The 24,389-nt window shown below is 38.2% G+C and overlaps 1 protein-coding gene across 3 annotated transcripts; it reads left to right on the forward strand.

Moving 5' to 3' along the window:
- Positions 1-438: 438 nt before the first annotated feature.
- Positions 439-21,687, forward strand: SPDL1 (spindle apparatus coiled-coil protein 1). Of its 3 annotated transcripts, XM_062002436.1 has the most exons (13): positions 439-552; positions 2,309-2,356; positions 3,893-4,068; positions 5,992-6,168; positions 6,479-6,673; positions 6,974-7,123; positions 7,755-7,853; positions 8,704-8,814; positions 11,341-11,481; positions 12,960-13,069; positions 14,549-14,736; positions 15,633-15,978; positions 20,824-21,687. In XM_062002436.1, the coding sequence occupies exons 3-13, from the start codon at positions 3,910-3,912 to the stop codon at positions 20,972-20,974; spliced, it is 1,827 nt and encodes a 608-aa protein (XP_061858420.1). In that variant the 5' UTR covers positions 439-552; positions 2,309-2,356; positions 3,893-3,909; the 3' UTR covers positions 20,975-21,687. The 3 variants fall into 3 exon arrangements, with proteins under 3 accessions (XP_061858420.1, XP_061858418.1, XP_061858419.1); XM_062002434.1 differs by lacking the exon at positions 20,824-21,687 and having other exon boundaries at positions 15,633-16,183; XM_062002435.1 differs by lacking the exons at positions 439-552; positions 20,824-21,687 and adding an exon at positions 1,122-1,201 and having other exon boundaries at positions 15,633-16,183.
- Positions 21,688-24,389: the final 2,702 nt, after the last annotated feature.

The raw sequence follows: 24,389 nt of genomic DNA on the forward strand, positions 1-24,389 counted from the left end.
TTCCCTGATAATCTATAGCACTCTGAAAGATTTGACTCTCACCACTTACTGTGCCTTTTGTTTGTGTCAGGTGACACTGTGGGTGGCTCTGGAGCCAAGCACGCCGGTTACACCTCTATCCTGCTGTGCTCTGCCCACAGCTGCTCAGGTTACCTTCTTTTTGGGGAAATTTCCCACAGTCTACACTCAAACACCCTTCCCAAGCGACACCACCTGCACACTTACTCCACACCACACCAAGCCTAAAGTAACAACTGTTATTCAAACACGCAGCTGAGGCGAACATCCTTCCCTAACCCATCACCTCACGCCCTGCCCCGCGGGGAGCCGAGCGGAAAAGGAAGCGGCGGGGGGGCGGCAGGAGGAGGAGCAAAGCGGAGGGCGCCAGTTCTCGCGAGAGCTGTGGCGGCGGCGCGGAGGCGAGTTTGAACTGTGGGAGCGGCGGCGGTGCGGCCGCTGCGCTGAGGGAGCTGCGAGGGACGGAGGGGCTGCGACGGGGCTTTCCCCTCCTTAGAGCTGGTGCTGTCTCTGCCGCTCCTTGTTCACTAAAAGGTGCTTTCAAGTGGCGGGGCTGTGCGATGAGGGCCCGGGGAGGGTGGACAAGAGCTCCTGTGTCCCTTCCCCTTCTCTCGCGCTGGGTCTCCGTGTCTTTCGGGCCCTTGGCCTGGCCGGGGTCTCTCTGGCAGTGCCTTTCCCTCTTGCTTTGTCTGGGAAAGGCTGGTTTTTCGCCCGCGGGCCCCGGAGATGATGCGTCGGGTGAAGTGAGCGGAGCCCTCTCCCCCCGTGAGGGTGCCGGGGTGGGCAGGGCCCTGCCGAAGCGGCCCGGCGGTAAGCCACTGCCCAGGCGCCGGCCCAACGGCTTGGCCAGACGCTCGTGAAGAGCTCAGTGCCGGGCAAGTCCTTGGCTTCTGCCGATCTGGGAGATTTTTAAACGAAGAGAACCACGCAGTGGCCGGCTGAGGGTGATGTTGCGAGATAAAGACCGGGAGGCACTACATTGGTGAAGCAAAATGCTAACAGAGCCAGTTGACGGTTTGTTGAGTGCTTCGTAGGGACCGAAAGATCAGACTGTAATCTCTCTACTTTTTTTTCTTTTCTCTGTAATACTTACCTGCTCGAGAAGATCTTTTGTGGAAAGTAGTTAGCCCTCAAAAATGTTTCAGCTCGAGGGAGAGGCTTGCTTAAATAACTGAATTGAATGGTAAGGGGAATAGCAGACTTGAGAGAGAAACTATCTTGCTAATTATTTTGGTGATCAGAAAACTGTATAGGTGCTTCTGAATAGATCAGAACAGAAATGGCTGTTGCATACTACCTTTGGGAATAGCAGTTTTACAACTTATTGAGGGAGAGAAGAAAGATGGCATGTGAGGAGAGTGCCTTTTTATATCCTACCTATTTTTATCAAGGGTTAATTAAATAGTTGTGTAATTGAGGTCTGGTGCTCTCAGTACAGAATCTGTCACAATATGTTTGAAGAGAGTTAGAAGTGAGTACTTATCCTGTTACTGCTGCTAGAATCAATGGAGACTGATTTCTATTATATATATTTCTATACATTATATATGTTTCTATTATATAATAATATGTATTATTTGTATTATGTATATGTTATTATTCTATGATATTTCCTCCCCTAGATATTTCCTCCTCCTAATACCATTTTAGTTTATCTTAAAACATTATTTTCAGGCTAGTTTTTTAACTTTGTGCGTAATATTAAATTGCAAGCTATTACTTCCCTATATAACAATAGGGGTTTATGAACAAAGCTGTGTGGACTTGTCCAATTAACTGAACCCTAAGTTGCCTATGGGATGTTGAGGATGTCTATGCCTTGCAAGGAATGTGTGAATAGAAATTTTCTCTTTTCCTCCACGTTTCAGCTGCTACTCACTAAATGATTTATGAAGAGCTGAATGATCTTGTGTGGGAAACTGGAGGACAGCGGGCAAAAAAGACTAAAAAGCAAGATAAAAATCTGCCAAAATTTGACAAAAAGGTTATATCTGTGGTGGAAGAAGGTGGTCCCAGGTGTAGACTGTTTATTTGCCCCACAGGCCGATTGCAGAGCATCTGTTCTTTGGCAATATTGGATGATCTGGCTATTAGTAAACTTTCTATCAGCTGCTTCAACTCAGATTTGAACAAGATTTACATTTCTATGGGGTTTTATCTTGTGATCTGCATTTTCATGAGACAGCCACAGACATTAAGCCTTCTCGGAATAGCCTTGCTCTGAAGGTCTGGGCTGCAATGGCAGTTTATACACGTCCAAGTTAAAACTGTTGCTTTTTCTCTTTTAAAGGTTGTGTACCAGAATAAGGTCAAGAAAGACTTAAATGGATTTCTGAAGGTGAGGTGAAAGTGTTACTCATTAAATTTAGTAAGCTAGGAACAGTCAAATTGTTGTGTTGCCTCTATGCTGCTGTTTGGTCAGAAAATTAAGCTATTTTTAAAATCCTGTTTGTGAGGTGAATAAGGATTAATTTATCTCCTCTACTAAGGCAAATGCATGCCAGGAGTGAATGCTTGTATGTTTGTATTGCTACAGCTTACTGTTAGACCTTTTATTATTAAATTATACACAGTGTAGGTGATCCTTCTTTTATAGGAACCTGGGTAATTCCTATGATTGTAACTCATAGTAGAGTTACCATAAAGTAGGATTCTAATAAAAGTTAGAATAAAAAAAAAAAGGCAAAGGCATTGCATTGTAAAAATTAGTCTTAAAAATAATATCTCCTCTGTTGAGCTGTGAAATTTGCTTTGATCCAGACTAGCATCTTGCTAACATCCATAAGGATAATATAGATACCAGTAAGAAATGGTGACAACTAAATTCTTTCTCTGAAAATAAAAAGCACAGAATAAGATCTTCAGTAAATAATGACTAAAATTATGCAACTGTATCAAAATTATGAACCCTGGTTTTGAAAAATCAACTGTAGATGTTTTAATTTGTGTATCATTGATACTGCATGCTTTCTGAGAGCGCTCTTGCCTTGTGGTTTTCAGAAGCCTGAGTTACTGAGCCATTTCAGTCTTTAGAGGATTTTTTGCAGTGTGCTGATATGGAAGCAAGAGGTCATACAAGCTCATGGTGTTAGTTTGACTTAGTTTTTAAAATATTTTGCCTGTTTGAATTTATTTTGACTAACTTTTTTTCAAAATTCACCTTTACGTGTGTGCTCTGTTATGTCATGAAGGTAGAAATGAGTGAATTTTCTGGAACACGTGACAAAGAGATGATGATTAACAGATGGTTACCTGCAATGCCTTATGCCTGAAGTGACAGTCATGAAAGATTTCATTAAGGCATCTAAATAAATAAAAATCCACGTGTTCAAGTTTCATATATTTTTACTGGGTTTCTATTTTTGACCCTTTCCTTCAACTACCTTTATCTGGTTCTATATCCCACATAATATTACTAGAATTACCCTGCTAATCCAGTTGCTTATGTGAGTCTGAATTGTCCTTTGTGTACCCAAGAAATGCTGTGCTTAATGTGGCTTTACTTATAATGCTGCAGAATTTATTGTCAGTTACAGGAGTAAAAGTGTTTTTACAAGGTGATTTCCTAGCCTTCTCTTGCATATGGCAAGAAAACTCTGTATCAGATTAATCCTGGTTGTGGTATGGTAAGAGACTGGGCTGGGTGCACAGGAGTTGTTTGACTGCATGCTATTAATTAAGACATAGTCAAGAATAAGATGTTAACCCAATTTATGGAGAAATAGCTGCTGGTTTACTGTCCACAAGACCTGTTTGTTCATGAGTAAAAAGATGTCCTTGGATCTTGACTAAGAAAGGAAATCCAATGACTTCATTGAGATTAATGTAATTTACTGCAATGTATTTTTTAATGTTTTTGTTTGCAATGTTCAAGTAACAAAAGGAAGAAAAATGGAGTCAGAGACCATTTTAAGCCTTAGACACCAACTCAAAGAAGCTGAGAATGAGCGAAGAAAGGCAGCACAATATGGTTTGCATTTATTGGAGTCCCAGAGTGAAGTTCAGAATCAATTGGATCAAACACGCCGTGAACTGACTGAAAAAACTGAGGTGATGTTTAAAATTTGAATTAAAAAAAAAAAACAGTTAAGAACTCTGTTTTATTTTAACTGTTTTCTGAATGTCACAGGTGTTTAAAGGCCTTTTAGAGTCTTGACTAAATCTAACCTTTAATTTAAGTATGTGCAGAGTAGACTTTTTATCTGGGTTCTAAGATACTGAGCATATTTTTCTCTAACTGGGGCAGAGTTTCGTAGTTGACTGTACACCAAATGTTCAGGACCATGTAGGATTAATTGCCTTTAATGTAAAATGTATACTAAGTGTTTTAAAGCTTATGTTTTGGGTATGTTTAGCAATTTGTTATGTTATGCCCTTCCTGCAAGTTTTCTACTGCTTAAAGCTGTAAACAGAACGCTAGCAGCAAGACTATAAAATTGACTTCATCTGTAGTGATGTTTTGAAATTTCCCAAATGTCAAGGGATTCTGAATTTATTAGTACATTTCTTTACAGCTCAGAAAAGTGACTTAGTGTAGTATTGAAATACCACGACATTATTTAGTCAGTTTTGTGAAGTAATTGTGCAAGAAAATTCCCCTGGGGAAAATGTCTTTCATCTTTCATAAACACTTCAATTTTTATGTTTGTTTGTTTTCAGTAAACCCAGGCTTCAGATACACCATTTCTCTTCATTTAGTCTGTTTCTGGCCATGTGTCCATCCATTCTCTTGTCATAAATGTTTGTGTTTTTACTATAGTTCTTGTTTGTTTTATTTTAACCATCTGGAGAGTTGTAGCACCCTGCTATTTTGAATAAACTATAATAACTTACTCTTACCAGTTTGCTGTTAATAAGCTTAGTGCAAGTGAGGTAGCTGGGAAGCACAAATGATAAGGCAGGGCAGGATCATCCTTTCCTGCAGACAATATGAGATGTTAGCTACTGTGTCATGAAGCTGGACTCATGGGTTGTAATCCAATGTTGTAGGCTGGAGCAAAGTTATGAGCTGGACTTGTGTCAAGTAGATTAATTAGGAACTTAGATTCCAAGGGCAGAGGGGAGAAATAATGTGCTTTAATACAGCAGAATAACATCTTCTGGATAACTGTGGATATCCAAATGGTTCTTTCGAGCTTTTGAATCCGTGATTCTCTTTGGAATCCAAGAGACAAAGCAATTACTGTGAACACCACTGTGTTTTATCAGGAGGCACAAGAGACTTTCAGAGAAATTGGTGTACACTTGTGTAAAGATCTGCATGGACGTGTCGTGCTTGACTTTTGCCTTTCTTGGATCTGACCAGCAATGTACTCCCAAACTTTTTCCATGCACTCTCATTAGGTTAAAATTCTTGTCCTGTATATTTGTGAACTAAGTCTGGCTTGCTAAACTGGTTTGGTATGGTTTTTGTCCACACAGGTCAATTTCATACCTGACAGCTTTTAGCTCTTAGTTTGATTATGATCTCTTAAATTCTCATTTGTGTGAAAAGACATTCTTCAATCTGGAAGGGTTGATATGATTTCTCACAAAATGGTAGGCAATCTAGATGTTTTTACCAAACACTGAACCCAGCCGTTCTGCAGTAGGGGTACATTTGATAGACTTAACAGTTTTTAACATAATTGAGTTTCATGGTGGTAGAAAGGACATGCAAGCTCCCACTAAATTAGTTTGTTACACTTGCAGAAAATATCTCTACACCTTTCATGCTGAGTGGCAACACACAGTTTCTGTGAAGAAGAAAATGTTATACAATCAAATAAGTAATAAAGTTTCAGAATGGTTCTTTTGGGTTGCTTTTTGGTTTTATTTCTTTTTTTAAACATGGATATGACAGTTCCCTAATTGGGACTTGAACAAAAGGTTGTAGATGTCTAGTGTCTTGGTTCTAAGCCTGTATTTATTGCACAGTTCCCCAAGATTTTATGAATATTACATCTAGATTTATTGGTATGTTATTTCTTTCAGAAATTTGAACAAGAAAAATACTCTCTTCAGAGAGAAATTGAACTAAAGAATCGAATGTTGGAAAGCTTGAGTTTTGAATGTGATTCCCTTAAGCAACAGCAAAACATGCAACTGGATAAGCAGAAAGAACAGCTAGCCAGAACTTATGGACAAGAAATTGGTGACCTTAAAAACAAGGTTTGACAACTAATATACAGCTAAAATGTTGCTAATGGCATTTTAAAGAACATCTATTTAACTCATAATTGCACACTTAGTATCATAACATATCTAATAGAGTTATAATGTGTGTGAGCTTCTTTAGTTGGCTTTTAACAAATGACCACATGGTTACATCGTGAGTTATGTTAAATTTCAAACCTTATTTTAAGAAACTTTACTCATATTTACTCATTTCTCAGGCTTTTTCTGTAATCAGAATCATATATTGTTCTCTTCAAGAATTTATTATTAAATAGTACTACTTAATTGCCAATTGTCTTTTAAGTTGGAGAACCTGAAAGCAGAACTAGATGAAACCCGACTATCGGAGAAACAGTTGAGACACAAAGTGGATCATCAGAAGGAAATAATCGCTGCCAAATCAGAAGAACTACATATGATGTCTGAACGTGTACATGAGACCATGTCTTCAGAAATGCTCCATCTTCAGCTAGAACTCACTGAACTAGAAAGTGTGAAGGTGTGTGACTAGTACTTAATCAAGGACACAGGCCAACTGGAGATAAAATCCTGTGCTTTTTCTCATTTAATTTGTGTATATTGCTACCTTATGATTGGCTTACTATTAAGACAACATGCACAGAAAATAATACCCTTAACTAGTCTTTAATACAACCTCTTCTTCAAGATAATATTTCACATTAAAAGTATTTACTATTAGCAAACCTGTTTGGTTCACTTGGCCCTGCTTTTCTTCAAATTGTTTTTAAAAACTTGTTATTTTCATTGGATTTTTGGTGGATTTTTTTTTATTTGTTAGGCCAATGTTGAAGAAAAGCTGAATGAACTGCAGTACAATAAAGAACAGTTGGAACTGATGAACAGTAACTTACGTAATCAACTGGAGCGCCTACAAGGAGAAAAAGAAGAAAGGGAAAAAGAAGTTGTTTCTTACTGTAATGCATTAGAGGTATTTTCTTTTACTTTATTCAAGCATGGTAGATATCTCAATTTCGTAAGCTGTGGTGCTAACCTTTCAGTGAAGTATGAAGAGTTCTGAGGAGGGAGGGAAGAAGAGAAGGCAGAGGAAAAAAGATATTGACTAGTCATGGTTGATACTGCCTGTTGCTAAATACTGTCTCTACTGACATTAATTTATAAAAGACTTTGTGGAGGTCCTTTGCATTGCGGTATTCTGCCTCATAATGGGGACTGATAGAGTTCTCATTTTTATTTCTAGTTCTCACTGAATGCTTTAGAAATATTCAGTACCGGTGAGCAGAAGATTTGTGACTAAGTAACACAGCAAGACTAATAGTTTCATTGCCATTAATCCAGTTGATAAACATCAAAGTTTTCCTTTAAAGGTTTTAGTTGTGCTCTTTTCCTGAAGAAGTGGAATAGTAAGCCTTTTGTTTAAACAAAATAGATTTTCTCTTACTGACTAGATTGGTAGGCATAGTTAAGTACATTTAAGTATTGCAGCACAATATAATCTGCTAAAGGCGTGGGAAATGACAGAGGTAAAACTACCTCATTAAATTCATATGTGCAGTACAACAGATGCTTAAATGACTAATATCCTCTTTGCTTTAATCTAGAAAGCTCGTGAAGCTAATCAGGAGCTTCAGGTTCAGCTGGATCATGCTGTGCAACAGTCTTTGGATCCTACAAGTAAAGGCAATTCTCTCTTTGCTGAGGTACAGTAACACCATAGACACCTGAGAATATAGAGAGGAGACAAGAAGTACTTCCAAAGTTCTATTTCTTGCATTGCTCTGAAAATATTCGAGTGTCTGTACCTGATCTGGCCAGCATGAATCTCTGTTCCTCAAAAACTACTTCATTATTGAACTGTCTAGGAACTGATCTAAGGAAAACAATTTTTATGCATTCTCTGAGGAGTTGCTAAACTTAATGAAATCATTTAGTCACATGACTGTCAAGATAAAAGGTGGGACTGAGGGTTTGTGAAAGTTCTGTGTGCAACTCATTGCTCTTAAGTGGTTTTGTTCAGCTGGTAAGCTTTAATGTAGAAGATAATGTGTGAAATATTAGAAGATGCTGATAAAGTGTCTTGTGAAAACACGATGAAAATGGCTGGATATTTGAGCATCTGGGAGGGATTTGGAATTAGTTCTTCAATAAGAGTTCAGCTGCTGTTAAATGCAGAGGAGGTTATTTTGTTTTCTGACAAAACCCAAGGGATAAGTTAATGTAGTACACAGATCATATTTTTTAAACTGTTCTGATGCCAATAGACAAAACTGTTCTACAGCAACACTATAGGATGTGTTGATTTGGATATAAAAAAACCCAAAAGAAAAATCAATTGCTCTTGACTGATTTGGCTTCAGCTGCTGTAGCACTGTCTGCTCACTTTTATCTCGGAGATAATAATGCTAGGACACGTTTTCAAGTTGGGTTGGTGGAAAAGCAGTGTTTGCAGAACAAACATGAATTGCTAGGGAACGTCTCCTTGTAAAGCTCATCATCCAAGTGACAAAGAGTGTTATTTTCGTAGTAATAATTGTTAACAATGTTCTGTAGGTGGAGGACCGTAGGGCAGAAATGGAACGACAGCTGATCAGTGTGAAAATAAAGTATCAGTCACTCCAAAAACAGCATGCATTCACTAGAGAACAGTTGCAGAGAATGAAGGTATGACTTACTGTAATACTCCAGGGTTTCCTTGGGGTCTGATAAGGCATTGCTTTAGTCCACAGGCTAGGGGATTTGATTGTCTTTAACAGATATGCTACAGTAGTCTGGGGGGAGGGAAATGGGAGAAAAAACAAGTGAGATATCATACTATTTGACTTGTATGGTACATCAACACTTTTCTATTGCTACTAGGCCTACCATTCTATCCTAGAACACCAAGTTATACTGAAGGCACTATGGTTGCTTACTTTGGCAGCAGTTGTTAAATGAATAAAAGTGCAACTCCTGTCAGTCAAACTAGCTTTCAAATTGTCTCAACAATTGCTTTTCCTTATCTAATTCTAATACTACATGAATCATTTATTTGCTTATTAACTGTGATTGTCAGGAGTGAATGTTTTTTTCTTGACAGACTTGTACTCTGTCCTCTGATCCCACTGCCTTTTTTTCCCCCTTTGGATTGCTTTCTTGTTTTTATGTTTGCCCTTCCCTGTCTTTAATGCAAGAATAAGTCATAGCTTGTCTCAACTATTTAATTTAGACTGTATTTGTATAGGATGGGAGCCTGTTGGTTAACACTGTTAGGAACTAGTTAGCAGAAGCTTCTTTTACAAGATGATGTAAGGGGCATATCACATATCACAAGTGATGATAATGAATAGTACTGAAGACAGAGGGTTTTGTTACCTAGCTTTTGTAGAGAAATAGGTTGAAATAAAACCTGAAACAGCCTTTTTAAAGGACAAGAAAAGAACTACTGATGCAGCAAAGGAATTCCACCGCTAAAATCAGACCTTGAGAACTAAGGTGAGATTTGAGTGAGAAAAATGGCTGTATAACATTGGTTTCTTCAGAAATTTTCTCCTTGTAGTGTGAGGGATGTACTGCTTGAATGGTATAAGGGGTGTGTAATACTGAAGGTGTTCACCAAGAACAGGCAAATTTGTATCACTGTTCTTCTACTTAATGTTTGCACTTGGAATTTCAATTTATACTTGCTTGTTCTCACAACAAATGTAAAAACAACACTGGAGGTGATTGGTTTATTAGGACAAAGCTGTTTTGCTTAACTTGCTACCTTAGATCCCTGGTAGGATTGTCTTCGGTTTGTGTTGTGGTGCTGTGTGTTAAAGTTCAGGCTATAGTTAACTACTCTCTTCATTCTAAGGTTAATTCCCCCACTATAATTAACTAGTGTTGAAACTTTATTTGTCTGAATGTGATTTTACTGATGGCAAAGATGTGACATCTGAACAGAATGTAAGCTGGTGAAGCCTATGAAGATTTTACCGTGTCTGGTATGTTTTCCGCAGTCCATAGTAGACCTCCCAGTATCTTAAAGTTTCTGTTATTTCATTTTATCTAGATGAACTGCAATTTGGAATTCTGAAAGTTAGCAAGTGGATACTTAAGTGAAAGAGGAATGATTAGGTGTCTATAGGCTTAGGAAATGAAAGATAGTTTTAGTCAGCCAATGGAGGTTAAAATTTTGCCTCCCTTATGTGCTGCAGAAGCTATGAGGAGATGATTGAATCTTTCTTTAGCTCTGCTTTGTGACTAGAATCATCAATATCCGTTACTAGACATATGAGATTCTGTAGTGTAAATGCTCTTCTCTCACTTTCTCTGTTAATCTGTAGTCTTAATTTGTTTCAGTTGATCCTTTCCCTGTGCCTTGGAACAAGTGTCTTACAATGTTACCTTGTACTGACTAGCCTGGTAAAAATGCTTGTTACCACTAACACCTTGTTAAGACTTAGCATTACTGCATTTTGTGTTGTTTCTGTTTAAACGTCTGCTTATAGTGGCCTAACCCCAGGTAGCGACTAAGAACCACCACTGCCAGGAAGAAAATCAACTCTATGCCAGCTGAAACCAGGACATTGAAGTATCACTGTTAACCAAATATGTTAAGGCCCTTGTACTATGATGATATTATAGTAACAGCATCAGAAAAATCTGCTATGAATGCAAGATTCCTCTTTGAGTTTCTTATAAGAAGGAGCGGAAGCAGCTGAGATTCTTGGCACTAATACTACAGAAGGCAAACTTACTCTCATCTATACCTCAGAATCTTAACTGCAAAAAAAGTTTTAAACTTGAACTATAGTGTGCTTTTCACATGAGATGTTCTCAGTAGGTGCATTTAACTCTGATAAACAAGCCAGGACTGTAATTTGAGTCTAGCTGATACAGTGTTTACAGTTTGAATGTGAAATGTGGTCTGTTCCTTTGACAACATTATTTATAAGTTTCTTAGTACAGCATATGATACATGACATCTCTAGGACTGCTCTGTCCAGTAAGATTTCATCTGTCCTAAAGATTTTTCATGTGAACCTATGGTGATAATTGTGAGGACTGCTTTATGAAGACTACTGAGTTTAAGCATCTAGTGTGCTTCTGAATTCAGGATTAGAATTACAAAACTTGTGTACTTTAACTGCTCTGGCTAAGAGGCAGAGATTTTGGGTCAGTTAACACAGTATTTGTTGTGAAGACTTTCTTTCTCCTTTTTTCCAGCTGCAAATGGCTACACTGCTACAGATGAAAGGTTCTCAGGCAGAGTTTGAGCAGCTGGAGCGCTTACAGTCCATGTTAGAACAAAAGAATGGTGAAGTAGAAGATCTTCTTATGAAAGTGAGGCAGCTAGAAAAATTTAAGGTATGTGGTCTATACTTAAGTGCAGAAGGAAAAATTAGAAGCTAAATCATGAGAATAAGTAGAATAATGAAATGCCTTTATTTGACCAAAGTTCAGCTTTATAGCTGGAGAACGTACACCTCTGAAGTTCAGAGAAGTGGAATGTTCTATAGCACCTGACTCAGTCTGGGGAAACAGATTTTTTTTCTGGGTTCCTGTGTGTAGCACCATCATATTTTACATAATCATATTTTACATAATTTTACATATTTTACATATTTTACCTGTGATGTTTAAGTGAAAGTTCACTGAGCTATGACATGATTTTTTTTCCCTCTTGAAAGACATAATGATTTCACATTTTTACTGTGTGTACTTAGACTTTATCACTTTTTAGTCGCAGCTGTATTGTATTATTTGGGTAGATATTTCCTTAATGTGTATTACCTTTGTAGTTAAAGCATGCTCTTTTCTAGAAAAACTGTTTAAGCAACTTGATAGTATCTTGTCAATATTTCAGAAGGTGAGAAACACGTGAAAACACTTGTGTGTGTTATTGTAATGCTCCTGATGTTTGTTTCCACAGAGTGAAAAACTGTAGCCTGCCTTAAATACCTCTGAACTCACTTGGTCCTTTCTTATCACAGCTTTGGAATGTAAACTTAGGAGTATTAGCTCATGCAGTAGGATTATACTTTCCAGGATGGTGTCCTGTGTTCTGCATTTAACCAAAGTGGCATAAAGCTAGGCTTAACCCATTTTAGTAAGCAATTGAGACAGCTTGATTGCTTTACTAGTTTTGTCATGCATGAGCTTAATCAGTGTTTATTTTTGTCTCTGTGCCAGAAATAAGTAGTGTTAGAAAATTCAATGATTGATTCAAAGAACTATCGGAAGTACCTGTAGTCAGGGACAGACAGGAACCTGGGAGATCTGTGGGACAGTGTTAAATCTGGGTAGGACTCAGAAAAAATACACAACCCTCCTCCAGAATGTTACATGTTGCTGATGTATTTTTATAGAAAGTGTATTGCATTTATAACATCTTTACTACGAGCCAACATTCTCATCTAAAACATATAACTGATTCTGAGATTGTGGCTATTGATTAGCATGCCTTGTATTCCTTTGGGGTCCAGCTGCTGAAGCCTAGAAAGAAAGGTTGAAATAAATTCCCTGTGGGTTAACTAAACATTCTGTCTTTTCAAGTAAGAATAAAGGTAACTCAACTCTTGTGCAATACTCTCAGGAAACTTTCTAGATTTGAGAACTTTTTTACTTTTTTCTTTCTGTGAATGGGAGAACACTGATAGTTTCAGTGCTATTTGACGTTTACAACAAATGAGGAAGTGATCAGAGCAACTGAGCTCTTTTGTATATTTAAACACCTCTATGATGAGGCCTCTCCATAGAAATGCATGGAAAATGTCACCTAGCGACTAAGATCATGTGTTTCTGAAGGGTCACTATTTGACAACCTGACTTTTTTTCTTGATCAGACTTTATATGAGAATATGGAAGAATCCAAGGCTAGTAGTAGCTCCAAAGGAGGAGAGTCTGAAGATGGTTATTATGCAGATTTACTGCAAATGAAACTTGACAACTCAAAGTGAGTACTTGATGGTCTGAGATCTAGAATTTGGTTGTAGTCTGGTTATCTTCTAGGTACTTATTTTCATTCTTCCTTTTTTTGTCACTGCTTATATGTAGTCCACTGTTTGTATGTGCAAAGGTGCTCACTGTCTCATTTTCTAATGCTGTGGAAACCATCTGATCTTAGGACTGAGAGTTGTTTTGTTTGTCATTTTACTTTCTGCTGCTGTCTTTTGCAACAGTACTACTTCATGTTATTGTTGCTTTCTTCTAGGAATGTTAATACTCCTAGGTATAAGATGATTGAGAACTTAAAAATAAAAACTTGAAAATATATCAGTGGGAGAACTGTGTGAATCTTCTTAAAGTCTATAGGCTGTTTTATTTATCTGCTCAAAAGAGACAGATAATCATGACACATAGAACGTTGTATTGGACTATTTAATTGAGATATGTTCTGTAGCTAGTGAACTCTATACCTGTTAATTTGAAAGTCCATAGTGTTTGACCTCAGGACTGTTTTTAAGCCCTCAGATGAAAGTATTACACTTTAGAACAGTGTGGGTTGGAAGGGACCTTCCAGATCATCTAGTTTCATAGTCCTCATCATGGGCAGGGACCAGATTGCTCTAAGTTCCATCCAACCTGGCCTTAAACACTTCCAGGGACGGGACAGCCACAGCCTCTTTGAGCGTCCTGTTCCAGTGCTTCACCACTCTCACAGTGAGGAAATTATTCCTGATGTCTGAATCCACCCTCCTTAGGTTGAAATCTTTACCCCCTGTGAAAAGTCCTCCTCCAACTTTCTTGTAGGCCCCGTGAGGTACTAGAAGGCCGCTATAAGGTCTCTCCAGAGCCTTCTCTTCTCCAGGCTGAACCCCCCTAGCTCTCCCAGCCTATCTTGCACCAGAAGGCAATGGGCTGCTGTGAGAATTCCTGAGAAGTCTGTCACCTCACTCTTGTTGCCATTAGGACAAATTAGCCTGATCCTAGTACCTTAGGGTCCCTGAGGAACGGTGATTCATTGCCTACCATGTGGAAGTTAACGGCCCCTCCAATAGAGGCAAGCACGTGCACTGAGTATTAATACAATTATTTTTGTATTATTCACTTAGAGTTACACCTTTGTATAAATTTTGTATTATCAGTTGTTCAAGTAGTTAATTTATACACAAGCTAGAAAAACCCAATGAAATAGTGAATTTGTGGGCTAAAGTTTCTCAAACCAATTATGTCTGCATGTGTGCATTGTTCAGCACACAGCTTTGCTCTTGACAAGCATTCTGCCTCCAGTAACTAACTCACTAATCTATGTTAAGTTCAAGTGAAACTTTGTACTGTAAGAGGTCTTCATTTCTTGCTAGTGCATAAATAAGAATCTTCAAATCAGTTGATGACCAGTTGACTTTATATCTGCTGCTTTACAAAACAAATAAAGTACCTGAACAAAGGAAAACCAAGTCTGAGTAACTGTATAACTTTCCTCCCACACCAGCAAGGAAACAGAAACCTTGAAAAATGAGCTATCCTTGCAGAGGATGAAAGCTCTGTATGAGAGCCAGAGAGTTCTAGAAGTCGAAAGAAAACTCTTCACAAACGAGAGACACTTGCAAGCTTGTCAGAGTGAGAATATGAACTTGCGAGTTAAGCTGGATGAACTAAAAATGAAATATGAACCTGAAGGTAAAAACTGCTTTTTCCTACAAGAAATTAAAAATCTGGTCTTAACTTTCACAAGTTGAATGGCATAAAACAGGAAGACAAGACATTGGACTAGTTCCGGATAGAAACTAATGTTTAAGTGGCTGTCTTATTGATAATAACTTTGTCCAAAACCTGCTGAACTGAAATAGTGAAGCCTTACCTTGCCTAAGGACCTTACTTGAATGTGTACCAACACTAATTTCAGAACTACAGAGTACAAATTAGTGTTCAGAGCCATTATAGAGTAGAGCTAGATAACCATAGTGAAATAGGTGGGAACAAGGTGCTGTTCATAACAGCAGCACTATCATGCTGATGACAAGCACCAGCTTTCTGAATGCAGGCAGCTGATAAGGACTTTGTAATAAGGGAAAAGCATTTAGAGGAAAAACTATTCAGTAGCTCAAGTGCATATGGATTCAATATTGACAGCAGAGGCCTAGCTGAAAAACAACTGATACTTGTGTATGTGCAGCTACAAAGAAATTGTAGACTGTCAAAGAAAATGAATGGGGAACCAGATGAGTGAACTGATTTTAGTACTTGTCCGTACCCAGAGGATTTAACTTTAAAGTCTTCATTGTGGAGCTTACCTCAGCAACTTCCAAAAATGGAAAGAATGAGCATATTCACATAGTTCAGAGCATCTAAATAAAAGCCTTTGTAAAAAGACATTTTTTTTTTCTTCAAGTAACTTTTACTGGGATGCTTACTTTGCTGATGAAAAATATATCATTTAAGGGATGTAAGTTGTCTTTATTAAAGAGTTTTTCTAAGGTCTTTAGTCATGTGAAATGTCCACCAGCATGTACATAATAAATGGAAACAAGTTAACTCCAGCTTCACCTGTGTGCAAAAACTTTTTTTGTTTTTAGAATTACTCAAAGGCACTAAAATGAAAAAAAAGAGGGAGAAGATTCCAGTGGACACTACTTGTGAATACTTGAACAGCAAAAATACTTCCATAAAAGAAGCTGATCTCACCCAGCTACCAAGTAAGGAAGAAAAAAGGGTGACTTTCAAGAATTTGGAGCAAAGTGATGCTTCTCCAAAAAAACACATTCTTGAAGCACCAGCAATAAGTACAGCTCTCCAAGCAATGCAACAAGCACTTGAACCTCAAAGAGAAAGAAAGAGAGTAAAAACTACAGATGAGAAGCAGGATGACTTGACTTTGTATAGCACAAGTGGACGCAATTCCTTGACTTCAGCTGCCCCCAGGTCAGTGTCAACTTCTGTCTATGGTCAAGGCAATCAGCACAGACCTGCATCTCTTTTCTTTCGCTGCATGAACTGTGCTATCCACTTCCTTATCTATTTCCTCAGTCTTGCATGCAGGATAATTCCCCAGCTCCGACTGCCTACGTTGAACCTTTCAATACCTTTTAGAAAGACTAAAATGATGACTAACAAAAAAGACTCTTGAAGCTGTAGCCTTCTTTGAAATAACTTTCCTGTTACTCGAAAACGTTTAAAGTGCACAGATAGTGTGACAGCTCACTCAGTTGGCTCTAACTTGAGAAGCAGGGCTGTTGTCTTTGTCCCTTCAAAGCTGCCACACACCTGCGTTGCCTATTGAAGTGACAAAGGCAATAGGTATCATACTGCAGTTTCATACCTAATTTCAGCCCTCGTTTAGTTTCACATTTAACTAAAAGCCTAAAAATTACTTCAGTCCAGTGACTCTTAATCTGAATTGGTTTGACAGAACTTGCATTGTACAGGATAATAGACAATTATTCTGTTTGTGTTTTTAGACAATTGACTTTGATAATCTGGATGCATAACTAGAAACACAACTGCTAAAGTAAGATGTAGTTTTGTCCATGGACTGAGAATTTAAGTTACTTCCTAATGGCAATGTAGTTTAGAAAAGTAACTAGCTTCAACTTTTTTATCTTGGTAAAAGGAATGCTGGTTTTTTTTCCAAATGATGCTTTTGTAATCTCTTCATTTTAATAATCTTTGTATGCATCCATTTGAGTGTTCAGGGGGAGGAGAAACTGGGATAGTGTGTGTTCATCTTACAACTTGCTGATGTCTGCTAGTAAAAACAGTTTATTAAATCAAGAATGACAGCAGCTTCAGAGATGGTGGAAGGCCTAACACATGGAAATCTGTATGGTATATTCAAAATGAAAGATGTTCAGAAGTAATTGGATTGATATGTTAACTCTTGGATCAATTGTTCAAGGCTGCATTGGATGCAATTGACAGATTTCAATTCACGAAACGGTCCAATCTTGTGAAACAGTCTGAAAAGAACACGTCAGAAACGGCATTTTAAGTAGCTATGTCAAAATATGCAGGGACTGAGAAGGAAAAATCAGGGAGGTTCAAACAATGGTGGTGGAAGTTAAAAACTGGATAATTCAGTGGTGGTATTGTTTTGGCAGTGTTCTGTACACATGAAGGAACAGATAGCGTGTAGTCTGAATGTGAAGAGTTTAACTTACTTCCTCGTATTTGTTTTGGAAAGGAAGATAACAGTGTCTGCCAGCAGGAAGTTGTTGGAAACAGTTGATGTGAGCTGAAGGGATAAACCTACCAGAGATGGGGCTGAGAAGAGGAAATTATTTTATGGAGTTGATGTTTGAAAGTGAGTGCAAAGAGTGGAGAAAGGAGATCAAGGCATAGTTCAGAGGGAGGATTCTAATCTTATGCTCATTGTTATTGATTCAAATAATGAAAAAAAAAAATGAATATATGTAAATAAAAATCATCAGCCAAACAACAAAGTCATGACAGAACTCCCTATAAGCTTGTAAGTTGTTTTCAGTGGTGAAAAGCTTTGTCACCTTAGCTTAGAAGAGGATCAAGAAATAGTCAGAAGTGCTCTGGACATACTTGTGTGGGTGACAGATTTCCTTGTTTGAAGAGTCTTGCTTCCTGGTGTGATTTAGCAAGGTGTAAAGCTCGATAACTTTGATATCTGTAGCCTGTGGGTGCATATTTAGAACAGTTTAAAGCAAGTAAACATTGGAGCACTTTATTAGGTGATGGTACTGATTAGGTTATGGGATGTGAGTGTTGAGAACATATTAGTTGAGACTAGGTTTGCATATTTAAGTGTTAATTGCTATTGTAATTCAGGCAATGTGAGAGTTATAGGTAGTGATATTTTTTGCTAGGCCACCTGGTCAAGAAAATGGTACATTACTGTATTGAAATACTGTTCTTTACTTCTGAAAGTGAAATAGCAAATTCCAGCCATTGCTGTCCTACTTAGCTTTGCATTTAGATTTGAGGTGGTTTGCTGTAGTTTGATCTAAAGGGTATGTGTGCCTTGGTGCTTAGTTGCTCTTCTAAATAACTTTGTTGGATTACATATACTAAATTTACTTATTAAATGCCTAGAGCCATTTGTCCCAGCAGAAGATCTGGGTAACTAATGTTCCTTAGGGTTATAGGCATGGCATTCATCCTCAGGAGGTCAAGCTCCATCTGATGAGACTAGCTCATCTTTGTTAAGTGGGAAGGAGGAACTCCCATTTTACACCTTTTTTGAGTCTATGAATTCAAAGCTGGATAGAATCATGTTGTAGTTTAGCAAACATTTTTTTAAAGCATGTTAAATTGTCATCTCTTCTTTGTGATGTATACATTTCCCTGTGCTAACATTTCATGAAATAGAGTGGCCACATAAAGTGTGGTCCCTGAGCTGGTTTGGGATGAGGACTGTGGTGGGTTAGCTTGGGCTTGCTGCCAGATGGCCACCCAGCTGCTCTCACTTCCTGTGTTCAACAGGATGGGAGAGAAAATAAGATGGAAAAGGCTTATAGATTGAGATCAACGCAGGGATCACTTAGTCATGGGAAAAACAGATTTGGCCTGGGGATGATGAACTCACTGACAATTAAAAATAATGGAACAATGAGAAGGATAACTGCCTTCCCCGTACCCCTCCCAACCCTTCTTTCTAGTCCCCATTCCTTCATTCCCAACTTCTACCAGCTCCACGCCAAGTGGTACAGGGAAGTTGGGGAAGGGGAGTTGCAGTTCAACTATGCGTCTGCAGCACCTTTTATTGTGACAGTTGGTACAAAAGAACTGAAAAAGGGACTGCTCTGAGGTGTAATTTCAGGGTGTGATGCTTAGCTGTAAACTTGGGAACCTGTTAACTGGAAGTCATTTGTCCCTTGTTATGCATAGCAGCCTGTAGACATATCTATTAAACACTTGTAACCTGTACTTTTAAAAATATAACAACTTTGATGTGGTAATGACAGTGTAGTTCAGCAGCTTGTAGGCTGTAGAGTAATCAGTCCTGAAGCAGTTGCAGGTCAACTGTAAGATGCTAAGAATGAAAGAAGAAAAATACATTTGCTTGCATTGTCTGGTCATTGTCACATGAAAACTCAATTATTTGAATCTTCAGGCATTTCTGAATGCCTCACTGGCATGCAATAAGGTTTTCATAGGTGAAGCAAATTACAGTAATCTGTTGCTGATCCAGATAAAAGCTGTAGCTAACTTGAAAATACAGCTTACTTAGATGAATAGCTCATTCATTTCATCTTCTTAAGTCAGTGTCATTCCTCTGAGAAATTACTTCAGGTATTTATTAACACTGTTCTAGTTGGAGGCAATTGGCTTACTTTATACTGACTTGGATAAACATTTTGATATGCATTTGAAGCATCTGACTTTGTTTCTCTCTTCAAATAAATTCTAATAAGTGTTTACTTTCACAAAACAATGTCGTGTTTCTGCTGTGAAATTGATTTCCAGAGTTGTTAAATCATACACTAATAGAATCAGCTAATGGTCTAAAAAGGGAAGTGTTCTGCATAAATCCTGTTGTAAGTCAATTCTTATTTGGCCTTTTGGTTTCTTTGAGATTGTTCTTTGTTCAGTATTTTTATAGGGAGTTCTTGTTGGAAGCTTTGGCCATTAGGGTAATGGTTTTGGTGGCCTTGGACAGAGGTTGTTTTAAGGCAGAAGGAGTAGAGGGGCAAGTGGAGAGAAGCTGCTCTAGGATTAGATGCTTACTGAGAATGTATTTATACATTCTTACATATGTTGGGGTTGGAAGGGACCTCTAGAGATCATCTAGATCCTCCTAAAGCAGGTCCACCTTTTGTAGTCTTTATCTGCAGATGTATCTCCCTCTATTGCAAATAAATGTAACAACTGGGTAGTAGCTCTTGTTGGAAAATCATCACTGAAAACAGCTGTAGATTGTTGGGAATGGCACCTGGAAGCTCTTGGGACTGCTGGAAATGCACAAGGTCACTAGTCAATTGCTTTAATAGATGTGCTGATGAATCAGCACAAAATTTGTGTTGGTATGTAAAGTGATTAATTTGGAACTTAATTTTCCATGATTAGTTTTGCTGTGGAAATCACGATGTGCCAATTGCTTGTGGGTGATTAGGTTGTTTGTCAGCTGGTTCTAATGACATGTTGGTGTGTTTAATTCTTAAATAATCAAAACATCTGATTGTGCCCAGATGTCTATGTTCTGGTTTTAATTTACCCTTTTAACATCAACATGGCTATTGTATTCCCACTTACCTTCCTAGCAGAATTGAGTCAGTGGAAAATGATACAATTTAGAGTCTGGAAACTTTCTCTTTTCAGACATTCGGGGATTTGGAGAAAGGCAGTACTAATCTAGAATTGGGTTGGAAACTATTATCTTACTCTAAGTGTAGTTGTTTTTTTTGGTGGTCTTACATCCTGATCGTGTTTGTATTATGTTACTGGGACTTTTCACTTGGAGTTGTGCTTTTGTGGACTGAGTCTTCATTATGTGCATGGCAGTCTCTGTGTTTTTTGTTTTTCTAAAGGCCAATCCCAAATTGCTGACACATTTGGGAGCCTTTTTTACCAAACATTTCAGCAGATAAGGGAAGAGAGATCTTTACTTCAAGGGATGAAAGATGAAATGGACTGGTAAAAATGCTTTATTTTAGTCTCGTTTCTTTCTTAAACACTGCTTGCTCTGTCTTTGCATATGGATGCTCCTGTATGACAGTTGGCTTGTTGATTTTGCTTAAAACTTACTTTAGCCCTGCTTTTTATTAACTAAATATGTATTTAGAATGGTTGCTTTGCCTGTAGGTTAACAGCTGAATCCAGATTTGAAGCTACAGAAGAAGAAGATAAAAAAGAAAATAAAATCACGACTGAGAAGAAAACAGAAAAGAAAAAATATCCAACATTGTATGTATCTTCTAAGCCAACTTCTGAAACACAGTGTGCTCAGCAATAAAGCTTGTTTTTCTGAAAGGAACACAAACAGTCTGCAGTCCTGCTTCAGCAGGAAATACTGAGTACGCTTAGATAAATGTTCAGGTTCCTAACTTAGAGGTTGCTCTGCCTTGTTTGATGAAGAATATGTTTATGTTAAACAGAGTTGCACTTTTGATAGCTGAACTTCCCAGGGGGCACCCAGTAAGGTCCCTGGCAATATGATCTGATGTGTTGCTTTGTATCTTGACGAAATCTCTAAATATGTGTTAGTCCATTATCTGTTTGAAGCACAGTGCTATTTGGAAAGATAAGTACTTTCTACAGCAGCTTTATCTTACAACAAGACAAGACAGACTAGATAATGATGCAGAACTCAACTAAGTCACGTGCACCGGAGTTTCTTCTAGTTCCTCGATTCATAATTATTGTTTTTTTCCCCCTGCTGTGTAATTGTTCAACTTTTCAGACTGAGCTGATTGCAGAGGTGCATGTGAGTCATGTCATGCATTTTGTGGGATGGTTTTCTTTTGAAACTGTATATAATTCTCATATTTGTATTAATAATTACAATAAACCTTTATTTCTTTTACTTCCTAAAATGTAGTGTATACTGCATTTGAGGCAAGACATTGAGTGAAAGCTCTCAGTTTCCTGATTGAGAGGTGAAGTATTTTGTAGAAAAGGCTTTGCTGGAAAAAAAGTACCACTGAATAAAAAGCTAAGACATTGTAATGTGTGTGCTGTGTGTTATTTTGGTTTTAGGAGACACATCTTAACTCCTGTAACTTTCTGATGACACTTCATGCAGAAGCATTCTGAAAACATTTCACCTGGTTCCTTTGTTGTTCTTTTTTTTAACGTCCACATGGAAGTTTGATTTGACCCATTGTGCCACACTTAAAGCTTTCTCTAGTGCATGGGTTAGCCACTTTCTAAGTAAAGGACTCAGTAGCTAAGATGAAAGCTCTTGAAGACTTTTTAAATCCCTTATGACAAAAATGTATTGGGGAAGAATCTTGCAAGCCAGTGGGGTTCATATTTGATGGTTGGATCTGCTATGTATTAATTTCCATTGGTACCTTGGTATCCAAGACTCCTAACATGCCCTTGTTATTTAAACAGATGCAGCTTCAAGTTTGTGTTGGATACAGCTAGTAAGCACCAAGAGATAGTAAAAGGAATCATGCCATATAAATAATGTTTAAATACATAAATTCTACCTTTGGATTCCTTAGGCAGAAAGATTTTTTTCATCTTTGGGGAAGCAAGGGTTTTTCAGCTGACATGTAAAAGACAGACCTGGAAAAAGATGTAAGGAAAAAGAGAGGGTGAGGTACATCCGTGACAGCCTTTCACTGTTTTCTGTGGAATTGTAATTACAAAACCCAGACATACTTGGAACAAAAATCTTCACTGGAGAAAGGTGTCACTATTATTGTCCTTCCTTCTCTAGGTTTGTTCTCTGCTGTAGGAACATAGGAATTTAGGGTTCCTGTGCATGCTTCTTACTCTCTGGAGGTATTTTCCTCTTGAAGCTGAAGATTTTGTTGCTCAATCCATTTGTTAGAAGCTACAGTGAGGACTTTACCAGACCAAAAGAGGAGACTCTTCTAGCTAACTTACAGGAAAGTAGGCAGTCAGTGCTAATAGCTAATGAGTTCCAAAAGCATCCTCATGGAAGCATGCCAGGAGGAAGCAACAGCAGCTCTGCAGTGCCTGGTGTGGGGGAAGGGGATGGCAGATGGCTCTGAGGTGGGGCAGAGCTGTATTCAAACATATGGTGGTATTTAGATGTCTTTGTACTCTGCAGAATCAGATCTCTGGGATGGAAGAGGTTCAGGGCATGGGAAAAGCATTGCAAATTGAATCCCAGTCTGTATACCATTGCTTTTCCTCATTTATTTTCAAAATGTAGTACTAGTATTAATTAGGTTTTTTAGTTCTACATGATGAAACACATGGGTAAACAATACAAAGTATATGTTTAATGGGAAAGAAGGAATCAGGACTTCTGGATGAAGCTGATTGTAGATGGAAATAGTTTCTGAGGAACTTAAGATTATCTCACTTGAACAAACATAACATGAATTTCCATTTTATTTTAGGGGGGAGGAAATTAATAGCTAAAAAGCCCTCTAGCTAAATCCTTTTGCTAAGCTTAGTATGTGGACATGGTTAAGATTAAGGCAATTCAGGTAGAATTTAAGGTAGCAGAATTCTAGATGCGATGAGACAGACTGGCAGTGTGTGCTGCTTGTCATTAAAATCAAGAACTGTCGTGTGTTATCAAAAATATCCTGATGGATGTTAAACAGTTTGATTAACAGTGATTGCTAAGTGGCAATGTAATAGCCGAAGGACAGGATTGTCACATGAAATTATTGTGCTAAGCAAGAGATAAAATAACTAGTACAGCTTTTAAAGCCTTTTCTGTTGATTGCAAGTACAGAACAGAAATTAAGGTGACATACTCATCTTCAATTTGTTATATTGTCCTTCATTCAAATTAGAAACAACTTGCCTTCATCTTTGCTTATCCAAAATGTGATTATGTAAATCAACTCATACAGCAGACTGTGTGAAAAGCTGTAGAAGTGCTTTGTAAAGTTTTGTCTTTATGGAAGTGATGGTTTGTTTACAGAATAAGGGGAAACTTTCCTCTTTTTCAAAGGTAAAATGACAAATAGGAATGGGTGTGGTTTGTAATGCCGTGGCTTTGTTGTCGCTTAATTTCTCAGACAAGGGGTAGCCTTATTATGAAAACCAAATCCTCATTCCAGAAGAAGTTATAGAAGAAAGTAGTTCAACATACAGTGTCATGTGGCAGGAGGTTGGGACATCCCTCTTTTCTATAGTAGATAGTAACAGGACAAGGGGTAATGGGATGAAGCTGGAACACAAAAAGTTCCACTTAAACATAAGAAAAAACTATTTCACTGTTGAGGTGAGGGAGCCCTGGCACAGGCTGCCCAGAGGGGTTGTGGAGGCTTCTTCCTTGGAGGGCTTCAAGACCCACCTGGACGTGTTCCTATGGGACTTGATCTAGGTGAATCTACTTCTGCAGGGGGATTGGTCTAGATGATCTCTAAAAGTCCCTTCCAACCCCTACCATTCCATGATTCTGTGTGGAGCCAAACCTTTGAAAACTGTGTTTGGTGGTGTTTAAGAAATAAGGGCCCCTTAACATTTCAGTACTGAACTAAGTAACATTTAGAGACTGTTGCTGTAGCTCGGCTTAGATCTTTAGAGACGGTGCAGGAGAGGACTGGTGTGGTTTCACTCCTTTTTACTTACTTATGTGTTAACAGCAACAGAAACACCCAGTTTGGGATTCCCCTCCCCCATGGCACTGAGGTACAGTCTCTTGAGTTGAGAAAAGAGGAAGGAAGCTCAGAGCCCAGAACAGCAGCAAATCTCGCAGAACCCTCACAGCT

This window comes from Colius striatus, chromosome 9 (assembly GCF_028858725.1).
Source record: "Colius striatus isolate bColStr4 chromosome 9, bColStr4.1.hap1, whole genome shotgun sequence".
In the NCBI taxonomy this organism is placed as follows: Eukaryota; Metazoa; Chordata; class Aves; order Coliiformes; family Coliidae; genus Colius; species Colius striatus.